Below are 20,838 nucleotides of genomic sequence, written 5' to 3'. Positions count from 1 at the left end.
ACTGCTGGCAATATGCTCTGCACCAGCTCAGGGTACTGGCAATATGCTCTGCACCAGCTCAGGGTACTGGCAATATGCTCTGCACCAGCTCAGGGTACTGGCAATATGCTCTGCACCAGCTCAGGATACTGGCAATATGCTCTGCACCAGCTCAGGGTACTGGCAATATGCTCTGCACCAGCTCAGGGTACTGGCAATATGCTCTGCACCAGCTCAGGGTACTGGCAATATGCTCTGCACCAGCTCAGGGTACTGGCAATATGCTCTGCACCAGCTCAGGATACTGGCAATATGCTCTGCACCAGCTCAGGATACTGGCAATATGCTCTGCACCAGCTCAGGATACTGGCAATATGCTCTGCACCAGGTCAGGGTACCGGGAATGTGCTCTGCACCAGGCCATACTACCGGGAGTATGCTCTGCACCAGGTCAGGGTACTGGGAGTATGCTCTGCACCAGGTCAGGGTACTGGGAGTATGCTCTGCACCAGGTCAGGGTACTGGGAATATGCTCTGCACCAGGTCAGGGTACTGGGAATATGCTCTGCATCAGACATACCCCTTTCACACCGCACAAATAACCTGGTATATCGACCCAATATATTGCCGGGTCGGTGTGCGGTGCGAAAGGGTCCGTGGTCGAAATCCCAGGTAGTCTGACCCAGTAATTCAATCCGGGAGTAAAGCAGTGTTATTCCCGGGTTGAATATCGGGTCAGTAGCAGCATGAACGGGTTTCCGGGTCGATGTGACCTGTTCACCACATAGGAAGAGGCGGTGCGGAGATTAGCTCATCTCCCAGCGCCAGCTCCGCCCCCACTGCAGGCTCCTCCCCTGCTGCTATGGCAACCCACCCGGCAAGTTGCTGGGTCTGGAAGCCGCCTGTTAGGGTCCAATGCCGGATCCCACCCGGGAAAGATCCGTTTCCAATTCCCGGGTGGGATCCGACATTTGGCGTGTGAAAGGGGTCTCAGGGTACCAGGAATATGATCGAGCCTTCATCAGTCAGGGTACTGGTAATATGCTCTGCACCTGATCAGGATACTGGTAATATGCTCTGCGCCAGGTCAGGGTACTGGGAATATGCAGTGCACCAGGTCAGGGTACTGGGAATGTGTTCTGCACCAGGTCAGGGTACTGGCAATATGCTCTGTACCTGGTCAGGATACTGGGAATGTGCTCTGCACCAGGACAGGGTACTGGGAATGTGCTCTGCACCAGGTCAGGGTACTGGGAATGTGCTCTGCACCAGGTCAGGGTACTGGGAATGTGCTCTGCACCAGGTCAGGGTACTGGGAATGTGCTCTGCACCAGGTCAGGGTACTGGGAATGTGCTCTGCACCAGGTCAGGGTACTGGGAATGTGCTCTGCACCAGGTCAGGGTACTGGGAATGTGCTCTGCACCAGCTCGGGGTACTGGGAATGTGCTCTGCACCAGCTCGGGGTACTGGGAATGTGCTCTGCACCAGCTCGGGGTACTGGGAATGTGCACTGCACCAGCTCGGGGTACTGGGAATGTGCACTGCACCAGCTCGGGGTACTGGGAATGTGCACTGCACCAGGTCGGGGTACTGGGATCGTGCTCTGCACCAGGTCGGGGTACTGGGATCGTGCTCTGCACCAGGTCAGGGTACTGGGATCGTGCTCTGCACCAGGTCAGGGTACTGGGATCGTGCTCTGCACCAGGTCAGGGTACTGGGAATATGCTCTGCACCAGGTCAGGGTACTGGGAATGTGCACTGCACCAGGTCAGGGTACTGGGAATGTGCACTGCACCAGGTCAGGGTACTGGGAATGTGCTCTGCACCAGGTCAGGGTACTGGGAACATGGTGGGAATGTGCACTGCACCAGGTCAGGGTACTGGGAACATGGTGAGATTTCTGAGCGTGTCTATGGACCATCCCTAGGTCACAGTTGTAGGATTGCAGGAGTCTGTTCTCCAGGAGGGTGATTCTCTATAGTCGCTGCTTGTACAGGGCTCTGCTGAGCTGGCGGCTGCTCTATGTTCCAGGCTTGTGCTGACAGACAGATAACATTACTGAAAGCTCATTTCTGAGGGAACTCCAGAGATCTCCATTGTACGTCAGTACAGCACTCATCACTGAGGGCGGCACATGTAATAGCAGCTACTTATCCAGGGTATCCGTCTCTCGTGGCTGAAGTGTAATAGTGACATGTCCGCTTACACAACATGCAAATGATAGATGAGGGATCAGTCCATGCATTACTCTGTCGCTTACACCTGCCTGCGCCAGGGAGAGTGCGATGTGGTGGAATTAAGCCGCTCTAAGCGGTCTATGTACTTAGCCATGGAGAGAGATAAAGTGAACGGAGATAAAGTACCAGCCAACCAGCTCCTAACTGTCATGTTTTAAACACAGCCTGTGACATGGCAGTTAGGAGCTGATTGGCTAGTACTTCTCTCCACTTTCTTTGGCCATGCTCACTCCATCAAATTTATGCAGGCCCGGGAAAAAACACCTATATATTATTTTGTCAGTCCCAGGCCCTATAATTCCTGATGGCAGCCCTGGCCGCCAATAGTGACTCTATGTTGCGCATAAAGTAAATAGTTTAGACCCCGTACACAAGTGAAGTAGACGCCTGTGAACCATGCGCGGCATAAACCAGACTCTATACATGCACAAGTTATTCTGCAGACAGGATTGCCATTTTATTTTTCTTGTATGTTTACTTTTATGACATGGTTGGAAGCGGCCATATTGCCCTATGGGCTGAGGTAAAATGACAAGTTATTTATTACACACCAGTAGGGCTGTGCCTGGCAGAGATGAGCTGTATAAGAATGTTCGGGGGCTTGCCCGGCACTACTATGAAATTCGGGGCCAGATAAAGGTTGCGGGGCCCTAAGTTGTGGGGAACCCCTAGCAATAAAATTGTCATTGAGATATACTGGTCAGGTTATTAAAAAGAGTAATGTGTAAAATATGGGATACGGTCTCTAGGTTGACACTGTCTAGGTCGACCACTATTGGTTGACAGTAAGTCGGTCAAAATGGTTTCTAGGTCGACAGGGACTCTAGGTCGGCATGTACTAGGTTGACATGACAAAAGGTCGACATGAGTTTTTTAAAAAAAAATGTTTGATTTTTGAAAAACGTTTTCATAGTTTACGATCCACGTGGACTAGGATTGTGCCGAGCGCAGAGGTAGCGGAGCGAGGCACCTTGCCCGAAGCATGGCGAGCGAAGCGGAGCACTAATTGGGGTTCTCCGTCACTGTACGTAGAAAACGACACAAAAAATAAGATTTTACTCACCGGTAATTCTATTTCTCGTAGTCCGTAGTGGATGCTGGGAACTCCGTAAGGACCATGGGGAATAGACGGGCTCCGCAGGAGACTGGGCACTCTAAAAGAAAGATTAGGTACTATCTGGTGTGCACTGGCTCCTCCCTCTATGCCCCTCCTCCAGACCTCAGTTAGGATACTGTGCCCGGAAGAGCTGACACAATAAGGAAGGATTTTGAATTTCGGGTAAGACTCATACCAGCCACACCAATCACACCGTATAACTCGTGATACTACACCCAGTTAACAGTATGAAATATAACTGAGCCTCTCAACAGATGGCTCAACAATAACCCTTAGTTAGGCAATAACTACATACAAGTATTGCAGACAATCCGCACTTGGGATGGGCGCCCAGCATCCACTACGGACTACGAGAAATAGATTTACCGGTGAGTAAAATCTTATTTTCTCTGACGTCCTAGTGGATGCTGGGAACTCCGTAAGGACCATGGGGATTATACCAAAGCTCCCAAACGGGCGGGAGAGTGCGGATGACTCTGCAGCACCGAATGAGAGAACTCCAGGTCCTCCTCAGCCAGGGTATCAAATTTGTAGAATTTAGCAAACGTGTTTGCCCCTGACCAAGTTGCAGCTCGGCAAAGTTGTAAAGCCGAGACCCCTCGGGCAGCCGCCCAAGATGAGCCCACTTTCCTCGTGGAATGGGCTTTTACTGATTTAGGATGCGGCAATCCAGCCGCAGAATGCTCCAGCTGAATTGTGCTACAAATTCAGCGAGCAATAGTCTGCTTAGAAGCAGGAGCACCTATTTTGTTGGGTGCCTACAGGATAAAAAGCGAGTCAGTTTTCCGGACTCCAGCCGTCCTGGAAATATAAATTTTTAAGGCCCTGACTACGTCCAGTAACTTGGAATCTTCCAAGTCCCTAGTAGCCGCAGGCACTACAATAGGTTGGTTCAAGTGAAAAGCTGATACCACCTTAGGGAGAAACTGGGGACGAGTCCTCAATTCTGCCCTATCCATATGGAAAATCAGATAAGGGCTTTTACATGACAAAGCCGCCAATTCTGACACACGCCTGGCCGAAGCCAAGGCCAATAACATGACCACTTTCCACGTGAGATATTTCAAATCCACAGTTTTAAGTGGCTCAAACCAATGTGATTTTAAGAAACTCAACACCACGTTGAGATCCCAAGGTGCCACAGGAGGCACAAAAGGGGGCTGAATATGTAGCACTCCCTTTACAAATGTCTGAACTCCAGGCAGTGAAGCCAGTTCTTTCTGGAAGAAAATCGACAGAGCCGAAATCTGGACCTTAATGGAACCCAAGTTTAGGCCCATAGTCACTCCTGACTGTAGGAAGTGCAGAAAACGACCCAGCTGAAATTCCTCTGTTGTGGCCTTCCTGGCCTCACACCACGCAACATATTTTCGCCAAATACGGTGGTAATGGTTTGCGGTTACTTCTTTCCTGGCTTTTATCAGCGTAGGAATGACTTCCTCCGGAATGCCCTTTTCCTTTAGGATCCGGAATTCAACCGCCATGCCGTCAAACGCAGCCGCGGTAAGTCTTGGAACAGACAGGGCCCCTGCTGTAGCAGATCCTGTCTGAGCGGTAGAGGCCATGGGTCCTCTGATATCATTTCTTGAAGTTCTGGGTACCAAGCTCTTCTTGGCCCATCCGGAACCACGAGTATCGTTCTTACTCCTCGTTTTCTTATTATTCTCAGTACCTTTGGTATGAGAGGCAGAGGAGGGAATACATAAACCGACTGGTACACCCACGGTGTCACTAGAGCGTCCACAGCTATTGCCTGAGGGTCCCTTGACCTGGCGCAATATCTAGTTTTTTGTTTAGGCGGGACGCCATCATGTCCACCTGTGGCCTTTCCCAACGGTTTACCAACAGTTGGAAGACTTCTGGATGAAGTCCCCACTCTCCCGGGTGTAGGTCGTGTCTGCTGAGGAAGTCTGCTTCCCAGTTGTCCACTCCCGGAATGAACACTGCTGACAGTGCTAAGACGTGATTTTCCGCCCATCTGAGAATCCTTGTGGCTTCTGCCATCGCCATCCTGCTTCTTGTGCCGCCCTGTCGGTTTACATGGGCGACTGCCGTGATGTTGTCTGATTGGATCAGTCCCCGCTGGTTTTGAAGCAGAGGCCTTGCCAGACTTAGGGCACTGTAAATGGCCCTCAGTTCCAGAATATTTATGTGTAGGGACGACTCCTGACTTGACCAAAGTCCTTGGAAATTTCTTCCCTGTGTGACTGCCCCCCAGCCTCGAAGGCTGGCATCCGTGGTTACCAGGACCCAGTCCTGTATGCCGAATCTGCGGCCCTCTTGAAGATGAGCACTCTGCAGCCACCACAGTAGAGATAACCCTGTCTCCAAGGACCAGGGTATCAGCTGATGCATCTGAAGATGCGATCCCGACCACTTGTCCAAGAGGTCCCACTGAAAGGTTCTTGCCAAATGGAATTTTGCTTCGTAAGAAGCTACCATTTTCCCCAGGACTCGTGTGCAGTGATGCACCGATACCTGTTTTGGTTTCAGGAGGTCTCTGACTAGAGAGGACAGCTCCTTGGCTTTCTCCTGCGGGGGAAAAACTTTTTTTTTCTGTTCTGTGTCCAGAACCATCCCCAGGAACAGTAGGCGTGTGGTAGGAACCAGCTGTGACTTTGGAATGTATAGAATCCATCCGTGCTGTTGTAGCACTTCCCGAGATAGTGCTACTCCGACCAACAACTGCTCCTTGGACCTCGCCTTTTATAAGGAGATCGTCCAAGTACGGGATAATTAAAACTCCCTTTTTTTCGAAGGAGTATCATCATTTCTGCCATTACCTTGGTAAAGACCCTCGGTGCCGTGGACAGTCCAAACGGCAGTGTTTGGAATTGGTAATGGCAATCCTGTACCACAAATCTGAGGTACTCCTGGTGAGGATGGTAAATGGGGACATGTAGGTAAGCATCCTTGATGTCCAGGGATACCATGTAATCCCCCTCCTCCAGGCTTGCAATAACCGCCCTGAGCGATTCCATCTTGAACTTGAATTTTTTTATGTATGTGTTCAAGGATTTCAAATTTAAAATGGGTCTCACCGAACCGTCCGGTTTCGGTACCACAAACAGTGTGGAATAGTAACCCCGTCCTTGTTGAAGTAGGGGCACCTTGACTATCACCTGCTGGGAATACAGCTTGTGAATTGCCTCTAGCACAGCCTCCCTGCCTGAGGGAGTTGTCGGCAAGGCAGATTTGAGGAAACGGCGGGGGGGAGACACCTCGAATTCCAGCTTGTACCCCTGAGATACTACTTGAAGGATCCAGGGATCCACCTGTGAGCGAGCCCACTGATCGCTGAAATTTTTGAGGCGCCCCCCCACCGTACCTGGCTACGCCTGTGGAGCCCCCGCGTCATGTGGTGGACTCGGAGGAAGCGGGGGAAGAATTTTGATTCTGGGAACTGGCTGACTGGTGCAGCTTTTTCCCTCTTCCCTCGTCTCTGTGCAGAAAGGAAACGCCTTTGACCCGCTTGCTTTTCTGAAGCCGAAAGGACTGTACCTGATAATACAGTGCTTTCTTAGGCTGTGAGGAAACCTGAGGTAAAAAATTTTCTTCCCAGCTGTTGCTGTAGATACGAAGTCCCAGAGACCATCCCCAAACAATTCCTCACCCTTATAAGGCTCTATGTGCCTTTTTAAAGTCGGCATCACCTGTCCAGTGTCGGGTCTCTAATACCCTCCTGACAGAATGGACATTGCATTAATTTTGGATGCCAGCCGGCAAAATATCCCTCTGTGCATCCCTCATATATAAGACGACGTCTTATGTTCAAAAAAAATAGTATCCCTGTTTGACAGGGTTACAGACCACGCTGCAGCAGCACTATCTGCAGGTCTCAGTCTAGTACCTGAGTGTGTAAATACAGACTTCAGGATAGCCTCCTGCTTTTTATCAGCAGGTACCTTCAAAGTGGCCGTATCCTAAGACGGCAGTGCCACCTTTTTTGACAAACGTGTGAGCGCCTTATCCACCCTAGGGGATATCTCCCAGCGTAACTTATCCTCTGGCGGGAAAGGGTACGCCATCAGTAACTTTTTAGAAATTACCAGTTTCTTATCGGGGGAACCCACGCTTTTTCACACTTCATTCACTCATTTGATGGGGGAACAAAACACTGCCTGCTTTTTCTCTGCAAACATAAAACCCTTTTATAGTGGTACTTGGGTTAATGTCAGAAATGTGTAACACATTTTTTATTGCCGGGATAATGTAACGGATGTTCCTAGTGGATTGTGTATATGTCTCAACCTCGTCGACACTGGAGTCAGACTCCGTGTCGACATCTGTGTCTGCCATCTGAGGGAGCGGGCGTTTTTGAGCCCCTGATGGCCTTTGAGACGCCTGGGCAGGCGCGGGCTGAGAAGCCGGCAGTCCTATAGCGGTTACGTCATCCAGCCTTTTATGTAAGGAGTTGACACTGTCGGTTTATACCTGCCACCTATCCATCCACTCTGGTGTCGGCCCCACAGGGGGCGACATCACATTTATCGGCATCTGCTCTGCCATCACATAAGCCTCCTCATCAAACGTGTCTACACAGCCGTACCGACACAACGCACACACACAGGGAATGCTCTGACTGAGGACAGGACCCCACACAGCCCTTTGGGGAGACAGAGAGAGAGTATGCCAGCACACACCAGAGCGCTATATAATTTAGGGATTAACACTATATTGAGTGAATTTTTCCCAATAGCTGCTTGTATATACAATATTGCGCCTAAATTTTTGTGCCCCCCCTCTCTTTTTAACCCTTTGAGCCTGCAAACTACAGGGGAGAGCCTGGGGAGCTGTCTTCCAGCTGCACTGTGAAGAGAAAATGGCGCCAGTGTGCTGAGGGAGATAGCTCCGCCCCTTTTTCGCAGACTTTTCTCCCGCTTTTTTATGGATTCTGGCAGGGGTATTTATCACATATATAGCCTCTGGGGCTATATATTGTGATATATTTGCCAGCTAAGGTGTTTTTATTGCTGCTCAGGGCCCCCCCCCCCCAGCGCCCTGCACCCTCAGTGACCGGAGTGTGAAGTGTGCATGAGGAGCAATGGCGCACAGCTGCAGTGCTGTGCGCTACCTTGGTGAAGACTGATGTCTTCAGCCGCCGATTTTCCGGACCTCTTCTTGCTTCTGGCTCTGTAAGGGGGACGGCGGCGCGGCTCCGGGAACGAACACCAAGGCCAGTTCCATGCGGTCGATCCCTCTGGAGCTAATGGTGTCCAGTAGCCTAAGAAGCCCAAGCTAGCTGCAAGCAGGTAGGTTTGCTTCTTCTCCCCTTAGTCCCTCGCTGCAGTGAGTCTGTTGCAGGCAGGTCTCACTGTAAAATAAAAAACCTAAAATAAACTTTCTTTCTAGGAGCTCAGGAGAGCCCCTAGTGTGCATCCAGCTCGGCCGGGCACAGAAATCTAACTGAGGTCTGGAGGAGGGGCATAGAGGGAGGAGCCAGTGCACACCAGATAGTACCTAATCTTTCTTTTAGAGTGCCCAGTCTCCTGCGGAGCCCGTCTATTCCCCATGGTCCTTACGGAGTTTCCAGCATCCACTAGGACGTCAGAGAAAAGGTGAAAAAACTCATGTCGACCTTTTCTCATGTCGACCTAGAGTCCTTGTCGACCTACTTACTGTCGACCAATAGTGGTCGACCTAGACACTGTCGACCTAAATCTAATCTATCTAACATACCACACCCGTAAATATTCCCAGAACCATAGGTGTGTTAACCACACAGTAGTGCCCCCAGTTCACATTATGCCACACAGAAACCCCAGTTCACATAAGTCACATGCCCCCTTACTCTGTGTGGGGGGCCATGGGCGACTGTCCGTCGTCCCTGATATTGGGGTCATTCCGTCCCGTTTGCTCGCTGCGTTTTAACGCAGCAGAGCGAACGGGTCCCTGCTGCGCATGCGCCAGTGCCGTAGTGCGCATGCCGGACGGCCGAAGGCCGTAGCAGGACAGCGATCGCCTCTGCCTGACTGACAGGCAGAGGCGATCGATGGGCGGGAGGGGACGAAACGGCGGCGTTTGGCCGCCATTTCATAGGTGCGGTCCGTCCAACGCAGGCGTGGCCGGACCAAACGGGGGGCGGGCCGCAGCGGCTGCATGATATATGCAGCCGCTGCAGGCCGGGGAGCGAGGAGTAGCTCCCGGTCAGCACGCTAAAGCTGTGCTGGTCGGGAGCTACTCCTGAAGTGCAAAGGCATCACCGCTGTGCGATGCCTTCGCACTTCTGCGAGGGGGGGCTGGACTGACATGCAGGGCGGACTAGCCCTGTGCTGGGCGTCCCCCTGCATGTCGGGAAAGATGATCGTAGCTGTGCTAAATTTAGCACAGCTACGATTAACTCAGAATGACCCCCATTATTCCAGCTCTGTAGAAATGACAGCACATTGTTGCACCGGCCAAAGTTTTTATATATTTTGGTTCCGCTTGCTGGAATGTGTCGTTTTGGGACAATAGTCCGCCTGCCGCAGAAGTCATTCTCTGAATATTTCACGTTTTGAGAGTTTAACAAAACTTTTTCTTGATGATGTCGTCAAACTTTTTTTTTTTTTTTTTTTTTTCATTTATAGAAAAAAAAAAACATAATTCCCTATGAAGCAACTTTTGATATATTTGTAATTTTACTTTTAATGACCAAACTTCGAAGAATTCCAATAATGGGAACTGCTCAAACATGGCATTGTACTCACCAAGAGGATATTTTAATATAGTGGAATTATGATCTCTCTGATTTGTTAGGTGTAGTAAGATCTGAAGGAATGATTTCCTCCCAGGGCCACAGACGTCCAGGCACAATATGAGCTGCTATTTAAAGCATATCAAATGGGAAATAAGAAATTATAGCCGGAGATAATCCCATTATGACGGTGGATGTGAAGCTGCAATTGCAAAGCACAGTGGTTATTAAGTATTTAATTTCAGTTTCCCGACCATTTCATAGAGATTGTATTCTGCAGTGTGGCGCATAATGATTATTATTTAAGTAGCACGTTTTACAGAGATAAAAGATTAAGAAACAATAGGTTAAAAGTCCGTATTTAACAAAAAAGAATCAACTGTGTAACTTCATAAATTATTTACCCCCTTAGGCAGCAGGAAAATGGCCTCCTGATAATTCTTTAATTATCTGGATAATTATGTCCACTTCGTCCCCTAAGAATGCAGCTCAACCTATTTACTGTAAATTGGAGCCCTGTACGTCCCTGCTCTGTAACGAGACGTCGGCGTCCCCAGCAGGGCAAGAGTGGAACTGCAATACGCAATGTCGCTGGTTTGCAATCTGAATGTCATTTATAAATGAAATGAAGGTTTGTCTCTTTTTCATTGCACGCATAACTCCTGCTGGGCACGGTATCTGGATGATAAGTTGACAGTTAAAAGGACGACAGTGGATAGAGACACCAAATGGCCAACCTTCATATGGTCAACAAGTCAACAGGTTCAAATAGTTGACGTTACTCTGGTCAAAATAGCATATGATGTTTTTTTGTAAACATTTTTTTTCAACTTTTTCATACTCCACGTGGACTGTAATTGGGAATAGTAACTTGTGCCAAGCGCAGCAGTAGCGGAGTGAGGCACCACTTGCCAGGCGAGGGGATGCGGTACACTAATTGGGGTCCTACGTGCTACAAGGTAAAAGTTGACACCAAAAACACATGAAAAACTCATGTTGACCATTTCAGTGTTGACCTTTTGACCCTATCATCCTTTTTCCCCTAGTGTCAACCATTTGGTGTTGATCTAGACCCTGTTGACCTTTTGACTCTTGACCCATTGACCCATAACCGCTTGTCATACATTGTCAGATAAAATGTTAGACTGATAGCCGTTTTATCTGACAAGCTGATACCTGTCAGGGTTTGTGGCCATACATCAGGAGATCTCTCATAGTGCATGGCCACATATCTGGGTTCCTCCCCTGAGGAGGAAACATTTCCCTGCTCCTCCCCTGGGAGATCTCTCACAGTGCATGGCCAGATATCTGGGTTCCTCCGCTGAGGGGTAAACATTTCCCCGCACCTCCCCTTGGAGATCTCTGTGTATGGCCACAGGATATCTGGTTTCCTCCGCTGAGGGGTAAACATTTCCCCGCACCTCCCCTGGGAGATCTCTCACAGTGCATGGCCACATATCTGGGTTCCTCCGCTGAGGGGTAAACATTTCCCCGCACCTCCCCTTGGAGATCTCTGTGTATGGCCACATGATATCTGGGTTCCTCCCCTGAGGAGGAAACATTTCCCCCGCTTCTCCACTGGGAGATCTCTCACAGTGTATGGCCACATGATACCTAGAGGAAACATTTCCCTGCTCCTCCTCTGGGAGATCTTTCACGGTTCATGGCCACATGATATCTGGGTTCCTCCCCTAAGGAGGAGACATTCCCTGCTTCTCCCCTGGAAGATCTCTCACAGTGCGTGGTCACACGATATCTGGGTTCCTCCCCTAAGGAGGAGAGATTCCCTGCTTCTCCCCTGGAGGATCTCTCAGTGTATGGCCACACGGTATCTGGGTTCCTCCCCTAAAGGAGGAGACATTCCCTGCTCCTCCCCTGGAAGATCTCTCACAGTGCGTGGTCACACGATATCTGGGTTCCTCCCCTAAGGAGGAGAGATTCCCTGCTTCTCCCCTGGAGGATCTCTCAGTGTATGGCCACACGGTATCTGGGTTCCTCCCCTAAGGAGGAGACATTCCCTGCTCCTCCCCTGGGAGATCTCTCACAGTGCGTGGTCACACTATATCTGGGTTCCTCCCCTGAGGAGACCTTTCCCCACTCTTCTCTTGCGATGAAACAGGAAATGTGGGGCAGCCAGCCACAGCAGCACGTACAGTGCCCGATGCACCGACCTAACCAATGACCGGATCAGTCAGACATGTTGGAAGATTTTTCATGCTCGTCCGTGGGATCATTACTGATTGGTCGCAGCCATACTGTACATTATGCAATTATCGTCCCAACCCACTGATAATCTGCAGAACGGGCCAATAATTGCATAATGTATGCCCAGCTTTAATATTACAAGAGTTTTCGGGAATTATGAATGACAATAAATATGTGGCGGCAATTACACCTATTTTCCCTGGCAGGCAGGGATGTACTGATATTTTTTTTTGATGGGCAGATGGAGAATTTTCATAACTTGCAACTCAAAAAGGGGTGCTGCTAAATTTGTGAGTGCTGCGCCAGGTTGCGTAGCATAGCTTGCACGAAGGCGCACGGCACATGCCCAGAATTCGGATGCACACAAATGCGCTGCTGCCTACCCGCATGTATTCTGTTTGCATCCAAACCTATGACAACGGAGTCATAAGAAATTATTGAGGCTCATTGAAGCAGTGATTAAGAAGTAAAAAGCTAAAATGTAAGTTTATTAAGTGGGTGGTTATTGTGATCAATGAGAGGACTGTAAAGTTAAGGTTTTTTTTTTTTTTTTTTACCGGTATGCACAATATATGGGGGAAATGGTCACACGTGCACTTCCAGACACGGAATGGGGGTGTGACCTTGTGTATATGCATGCACACCGTTACTGATGCGGTGTTGGTGCAGCAGCCGTGTACTGGTAGGGTCCTCATGCTACAATCTGCAGCAGCCCCAGGCCACCCTCCCACCGCGATGTCCTCATTAGGGGAGAGTGGCAGCGAGCCGTCACTCGCATCCGGCTGACAGCTCTCAATGCACTGATTCGTTCCATAGCATGAGATTGGAAACTAGAAATAGTTCCCTGTGAGACGCTCGGAACAAATCATCTGTGGGAGCTGTCAGAGGTAACTGATGTATCGCAGCACTTCCTTCCTCTAATCATGGACAAGAGATGGCTACTGGGTTCATCATAGAAGGGTGGGGAGTTTGCTGGTCTGCTGTACAGACCGACGGATGCTGTATAACGGATCTTATTACTGACTAGGGCATGTCTGCTGTACGCTAGCTGGCAGAGCTTGGGGGTCTGCTTTACGCTAGCTGGCAGAGCTTGGGGGTCTGCTTTACGCTAGCTGGCAGAGCTTGGGGGTCTGCTTTACGCTAGCTGGCAGAGCTTGGGGGTCTGCTTTACGCTAGCTGGCAGAGCTTGGGGGTCTGCTTTACGCTAGCTGGCAGAGCTTGGGGGTCTGCTTTACGCTAGCTGGCAGAGCTTGGGGGTCTGCTTTACGCTAGCTGGCAGAGCTTGGGGGTCTGCTTTACGCTAGCTGGCAGAGCTTGGGGGTCTGCTTTACGCTAGCTGGCAGAGCTTGGGGGTCTGCTTTACGCTAGCTGGCAGAGCTTGGGGGTCTGCTATAAGCTTGCAGCCAGAGATTGGGGGTCTGCTCTACGCAAGCTGGCAGAGATTGGGGGTCTTCTATATATACCAGCTGCCAGAGGTTGGGGGTCTGCTATACATTTAACCACAGGGGCATTTTAAGAGAGGAGAGGTCCTGTGTGCAGCCTCCAATGCGGGCCCCCTCCTGTCCATTAGAGAGTATGCTAGAGTCTACTGTACATGCCCAGGTCTCCGGGAATACAGCACCCCCGCCTTGTTCCCAGGGACATCTCCAGCACGCATGCGCAAATCACTGTAACGCCCATTTTCCAAGTGATCTGTGTCTGCAGTGCAGAGCCTTCCTAAAGTACCCGCGATTTGTAAGATTTACTGTGATGGGGTGGGGCCCAATAGTGTGGAAGCCTGGCCCGCACCCCCCAAAGTGCCCAGCTGCTTCTTCCAGAGGAGTTTTAAAAAGTAGGAAAGTCTGTATACGCTAGAGCCAGTTTGGGGTTATGCTTTGTACATTAGTCACCAGAAAGAACTCGCTTTGTCTATTATTGCCCAGGATGGGCTCAATATACATACAAGCCAACAGGTGTCTCAGGTCTGCACAGCTGGCAGCAAAATAACCTTTGCATTGTGAACTACCACCATAGAGGACTCTTTGTAATCATTATTGTGGTGGCCCTCTGGCCCTGTTTATCAGGTAGCCGGGGCCCCACAATATTCTCCATTGGCCCTGTACTGCATATCTGCATTGTTTGCCTTTTGCTAAAGGACAATTTGGATGTTGCCCTGGTGCTTCTTCGCAGCTATCACCATCCTTTTCCCCTCCTTCCATTTTCCACAGCAAGTTGCAGCGTAGTGATAAGGGAGGAATGCACATTATTATGACATGCCTGGGAATGTTATGTAGAAGGGAAAAGGACAGAGCTGTCCGCTCTATCCCGGCCTGGGCACGGTCTGGGAGAAGCTGGCAGGCTGTGTCTCTGTGACTGAGGTGGCGGCTGTACTGTATGCACTGTGTGAGGCACCGTGCCTCAGCTGCACAGTCTGGGCCTCAGGGGAGAAGGTAATGGGCTGTTTCTGCTTCCAGCCGGCTGCACTCCTGCAGGGCCGGAATACCTTCCACCACACACAATCCCCTCCGACAATAGCGCCTCATCTCCCGTGGGAGACAGGTGGGGTGGATTAGCGCATACCTAGCCAGTTATCTAGCAGCGATGTAATAATCTCCACGTGTTAGTGGTTTAAAATAGTCTGCATGACAGTGTGGAACATTCTATAGCTCTGCGGTCAGCATTGTTACACCGTATACAGAACACCGTTACATGATGTCGCTATAGACTAAACTAGGTGACTGCTTGCAGGTATAATTACATAACTGCATTCATATATGCGAGTTATCTCAATATATATGGAAAACACTTAGTAAAAAGAAAAAAAGAAAAAATGGTGATACACATGATGGGGCTACACGGTGACGTAGTGGTTAGCATTACTGCCTCACAGCCCCGAAGGTCATGAGCTTAGTTGCTGACAGAGGAACTATCTGTGGTTTGTATGTTTTCCCTGCATTTTTAAGTGGATCAGGAAATGGGGAGGTGTGGCCAAATTCTGGGGAGGGGGGGGTCCTCACAACCCCCTTTCCCCCCAAAAAAAATATTATGTGCGCCGTCTTCTGACAGAAAAAAAAATCCCAGCATGTGTGTGCATGTCCAAATTTTTTTTGAAAAGCCATTTGGGAACCCAGACGCACGGTTTTGTCGCGCCCTCTCTAAATGGGAGTGTGGCCTCGTGTTAAGGGTCGTGGCTTTGCGGGAAATGCTGTGACCGCGAGACACGCCCGTCCCCACTATTTTCTGTAATGGAGGGTGGCATGCCCAGTGCCGGCCGTGCCTCCTGTCCCTCTCTCCACGGAATAAACGCTGTGCGCATGAGCAGAACAGCGATTGACAGGCCTCCCAACTCCCCACCACCACAAGACACTGCGGTCTGCTGGTCGCACAGTTGAACATTGTCACAAAAATGAGACTATTCCGCCAAAGTCGGGACAGTTGGGAGGTATGGTATAAGAATAAAGCCGTTCAGTATTTGGGGGCTACATGCAAAAGCAAACGGTATCTACCCTGCATGCAAAATGTGTTTGCTCCCTTTGCAGTGCAGCATGGAGGTACAGTTACTGGCTCTTTCTTACCTCAGAATCAGGTTTATATACATTGGGCCAGATGTACTAAGCCTGAAAAGTGATAAATATCACTGTGATAAAGCACCAGCCAATCGGCTCCTAACTGTCATTTTTCAAACACAGCCAGTGACATGGTAGTTGGGAGCCGATTGGCTGGTGCTTTATCACAGTGATATTTATCACTTTTCAGGCTTAGTACATCTCTTGTACTCTCCACCAGTGCAGGGATTAATGTGAATCTATTCCATATATAGCAAATTTAGCGATACATATATATGTGTAATTGAAGATGTAAAAGTGTATATAAAATAAATGTTTACTTAATCTAAACCCTGCAATCTCTTCCTCTGTTGTCCTTTTCTCTTCTAGATGTCTGTGGGTCACCAGGGTGCAGACCGGGGACCGCGCTGCTTGCGATGCAGAGACACGTGCCTCGGATTCCAGCCGCACTCCTGGAGGTAAAGAGTTTATACTGTGTAATTGTGCAAATTGATTAGATCAGACTAATTAGAACGGTTCGTAAGGAGACTTGAATGTTACTGATTCCCATCTAGAGCGCCGGCTGCGAGTAAAGTGCTGTTACAGAAAGCCTTCACACACTTCAGCGCTCCCTGATGACATTTTGCGGGGAAAGTGCATTTAATCACGGTGGAGAATAGTTTCACTTTATTTCCCATAACTTTACTCTGAAACAGACGCACGCGAGAGCTGCCATTTTGTTTTCAATGACCATGTAGAGAATGATTTTCCCGCTTAAAATAATGCCACTGGCTGGCAGGGCATGCTGGGAATTGTAGTTCCTAGGCAGCTGGAGATTTGATCTCAAGATGACCGTTATTTCCGCCACATTGCGAGCACGGTACTAAGGGGTCTATTCATAAAGCAGTGAAAAGAGTGGAGAAACAGACCAGTGGAGTAGTTGCCCATGGCAACCGATCAGCATCTCTCTTACATTTTATAGAATGTACATGAGAAAGGCTTCCTTTAAAGCTGATTGGTTGTCATAGGCAACTCCCACTGGTCCTTTTCTCCACTCTTTTCACTGCTTCATGAATAGACCCCTCAATGGGGGTCATTCCGAGTTGTTCGCTCGTTGCCGATTTTTGCAACGGAGCGATTAAGGTGAAAATGTGCATGGTGCGCATGCACTAAGTAATTTAGCACAAAACTTAGTAGATTTACTCGCGTCCGAACGAAGATTTTTAATCGTTGAAGTGATCAGAGTGTGATTGACAGGAAGTGGGTGTTTCTGGGCGGAAACTGACCGTTTTCTGGGAGTGTGCAGAAAAACACAGGCATGCCAGGATAAAACACGGGAGTATCTGGAGAAACGGGGGAGTGGCTGTCCGAACGCAGGGCGTGTTTGTGACGTCAAACCAGGAACGAAACGGGCTGAGCTGATCGCAGTGTAGGAGTAAGTCTCGAGCTACTCAGAAACTGCTAAGAATTTTCTATTCACAATTCTGCTAATCTTTCGTTCGCAATTCTGCTAAGCGAAGATACACCCCAGAGGGAGGCGGCCTAGCGTGTGCAATGCTGCTAAAAGCAGCTAGCGAGCGAACAACTCGGAATGACCCCCTATGTCGTTATGCAGAGCTATCAGTCTTTCTCCATCAATGCCCACTTGCACCAGACAAACCCTCGGTGCAAAAGTTCCAGAGAAAGGTATATTTATGCTTACGCAGTGCCACATGATATCGCCCCGTTACCGTGCAGTCACCCTGCTTCAGTTGCAAGCTAAGATGAGTTCCAAATGCGTACGACTCTGCTTCACCCGTGGTTACGGCCGCATGGCTACAGAGCTGGTGCAGAACGATAACATACTAGATACGCTCCGCAGACTGACTTACTGTATGTTCAGCTCTGCGTCAGCTGCTTTATATTATCTCAAAATCATACTTTATTATGGGGAAGTTGTGGGCCCAGATTTCCCCATCCCACCTTTCCATCCCTATGTTCTGCCTCTAGTGGGCTTATTAGTATGCTGAGACTTGTAGTTCATCAGTCTGAGAGAAACAGGTGTCTGTACATCTGCCAGTTGTGAAGCTAGTTCCAGCTGTTGTGACACACATCCTGAGACTTGTAGTCCTACAACAGCATGAGAATTGCACGTTACCTAAGCAGGTATATAAACCCCCCTCTCATCAAACCTCCGCCCTGTAGATTATAAACTCTGCCAAGCAGTGACCACTATTTCCTTTGTTTAAGGTTTGTACTTGCACATAGTAAGTGCTCTCCTCTAGACGTAAATGCAGTGTTGTATTAAATGTTTCCTCTTTATGTATACTGTTTAGAAAAATTAATTGGAGCGTTTTATTTTTAGTAGTCTGGGGGCATGCTGGGACTAGTAGTACCAAAGGAGCAAAAGAGACTCCGGTTGTAAAAAATCTGCCGCACACATTAGAAAGAAAATAACGAGAGTGGGGGAAAAATGACTATAAGCAGCGAGAGAGATGATCGCGACATAAATCCGAGGAACAAGCACAAACTGGAAGTGAAATAAACAAACCGCACAAGAAATATATTCCAAGATGACAAATTAAAGCCGTCGAATCCTTTGGCTGCAGAACCAGACTCTTTGTGGATCATTAATGATAGGTGGAAGCAGAGCTGGAACAAACTCCTCTACAGGCTGCATATAAATACTCAGACTGCGGATCTGTACAACAAATGAATATTCTGTATCAATCACGCCGCCCAGTAATGAAGCACTTTATGAAGCGTATCTGGCTTCATAAGTAATTCTAGAAGTGAGTGAAACATATTGACTTGTTATCCCGCCTGGTATTTTATCCTGTACGTATAAGTGCTCAGCCAGCTGTCTGGAAGGGTCTCCTGCACGCTCCGCTGGTCACTGACGCAAAGCGGACGGTAAACTCGCAGAACTACAAACTAATGAGAAAGCAGTCGGAAAATCAGAACCGCAAGGTCTTCAGATGCAGCTAATTGCAGCATGTAAACGCTTCAGTTCACTCATTCCTGTGCAACTTCCAGGGCCAGGAGAGGTAGCGTTACTGCTGAGGACTTCTGTCTGCCAGCCAGTGTATAGCAGCAGCTTATTATATTACGGCGGTAGGGGGCTACGTGGGTGCTACAGTCATTGGCGGTGCTACAGTCACTGGCGCCCTAAACCAGAACCTTTTTTCATGTTTCATTGAACACAAATACAGTCATAGGACCTAATTCAAGGTTGATTGCAAAGGTAAAATGTTCCTCTAATGGGTAAAACCATGTGCAGTGCAGGTGGGGCAGATGTAACATGTGCAGAGAGAGTTAGATTTGGGTGGGTTATATTGTTTCTGTGCAGGGTAAATACTGGCTGCTTTATTTTTAACCGACGTCACAGATCTGCCCCTGCGCAGTGCGGCTCCGGCACATGTGCAAATCAAAATATATTGGGGGTTTGCGAGAACATTGAAGTTCCATAAATCTCTTGGTAAGCCCAACATCTGTGCGCCCGCATGTGGTGGAAGCCTATCCCGCCCACTGTTTTTCTGTCCGCAGTCGCAACTGTCATCAGCTGCGGCACTTGCGCTGACTTTGATCAATCCGTCCACAGTGGCGTTCTCCGTCCGTGTGCGTGGGCCTGCGTTGGCGCATATGACATTGCAGATTTATTTCTATAGTGCACGTGCAGTATGCTGAAATCCGTGAGACGCGTCCGCAAGCCCGCATGCGTCCGACAGTGCAGCCGTGCCTGTTATTTCACTTCAATAATAAATATGTTTTATATCTTTGTGGATCAGGAAGCTCTTACAGAATAACAGCGGAAGGGTCACTCATTTCTAAGCACTCTGTAATCTGCCATAGAGGTGACCTCAGGAGGTGTAAATGCTGCAGATGACCTAAGCCTGGTTTTATAGGAGCCTAGTGAGATCCAGGCATTAATCTCACCCTCTGGCAGGAGATAACATAGATGTTGAGTTCCCAAGTTTGGAATTTTTGGAAAAGAATAAAGGTCTGAGCTGGTATCTCTTCCTCGCCCCCTCCCACCCCTTCCTAGGTGGGAGGCTGCAGGAATGTATAGCACTGTGTCACCCCCCAAAATATCAGGAGCTGTGTGCTGGAAATGTTGAAGGACACAATGCCCTCATCACCGGCCTCTGTGCTCCTGTAGCCAGGGCTGTCAAGAGCTAGGGGGAATGTTGGGGGTCTACACTCAGATGAGTGTTCACATTCCCTCCCCCAAAAATATCTGTGGCAGATCCAAGAGCCCCCTCTCCCAGCACATCATGCAGAGGCGAGAGAGGACTAACTGCTTAGACCTGGGCCCCAACCGGTCTGCAACAAGAGCAGGCCCAGGTACCAACAGAATCAGGATCAAACTCCGAATCAGGCCTAAATAGCCCCCGCGCCCAATGGCAGTGCTTTCTTACTGGGCCACACACTAATTAATTAATGTGCGGGGTTTGGGGAGCAGCACAGTTTGGAGACTAAACATTCCAGATTACGATGGTCAGAAGAAAGAAAGTGGGGTTTTGAGGGAGTTTAATAAATATTTTTATATAGATTCAGTAAAAGTGCTTGGCCCAAAAAAGAAGCCCCTTAGGCCAAACTGTACCTGTTCCTAGATAATCCGGGTAACCGTAACAACCATTGTATACTGCTTACTTATGTTACGGTGTATGACGGTGACCTATGCATTGCAGTATTACGTTGGATCACTTCGCTGCAGATACAGACTCATCGCTGGATTTTGTGTTCTCCTCCAGTGAAATCTCTGGAGAGCTATCAGCATACTCCCTACATGATGAATAAATTGATGGAGTGAGCGAACCCACTTAGTCCTGCCTATTTAAATAGACTTATTTTAGTGAAAGGTTGCAGCTATGGGTGGTCATTCCGTGTTGATCACTAGCTAATTTGTTCGCAGCGCAGCGATCTGGTTAAAAAACGGCCGTTTTGCATATGCGGCGCAATGCGCACGCGCGATGTATGGGCACAACAAACGATGTAGTTTTGCACAGGGTCTAGCGATGCATTTCAGTCACACTGCTTGCCACAGAATGATTGACATGAAAGGGGCATTTCTGGGTGGCAACTGACCGTTTTCAGGAAGTGTGCGGAAAAACGCAGGC

At 49.1% G+C, this 20,838-nt stretch overlaps 1 protein-coding gene across 1 annotated transcript in view; it reads left to right on the top strand.

Moving 5' to 3' along the window:
- Positions 1–20,838, top strand: part of LMCD1 (LIM and cysteine rich domains 1) — a 60,053-nt gene that overhangs the window by 10,084 nt on the left and 29,131 nt on the right. The window contains 1 exon segment of the mRNA XM_063941282.1: positions 16,130–16,218. Coding sequence (XP_063797352.1) covers positions 16,130–16,218 — 89 coding nt within the window.

This window comes from Pseudophryne corroboree, chromosome 9 (genome assembly GCF_028390025.1).
Source record: "Pseudophryne corroboree isolate aPseCor3 chromosome 9, aPseCor3.hap2, whole genome shotgun sequence".
Taxonomy (NCBI): domain Eukaryota; kingdom Metazoa; phylum Chordata; class Amphibia; order Anura; family Myobatrachidae; genus Pseudophryne; species Pseudophryne corroboree.
This window is presented reverse-complemented; position numbering and strand designations above follow the sequence as displayed.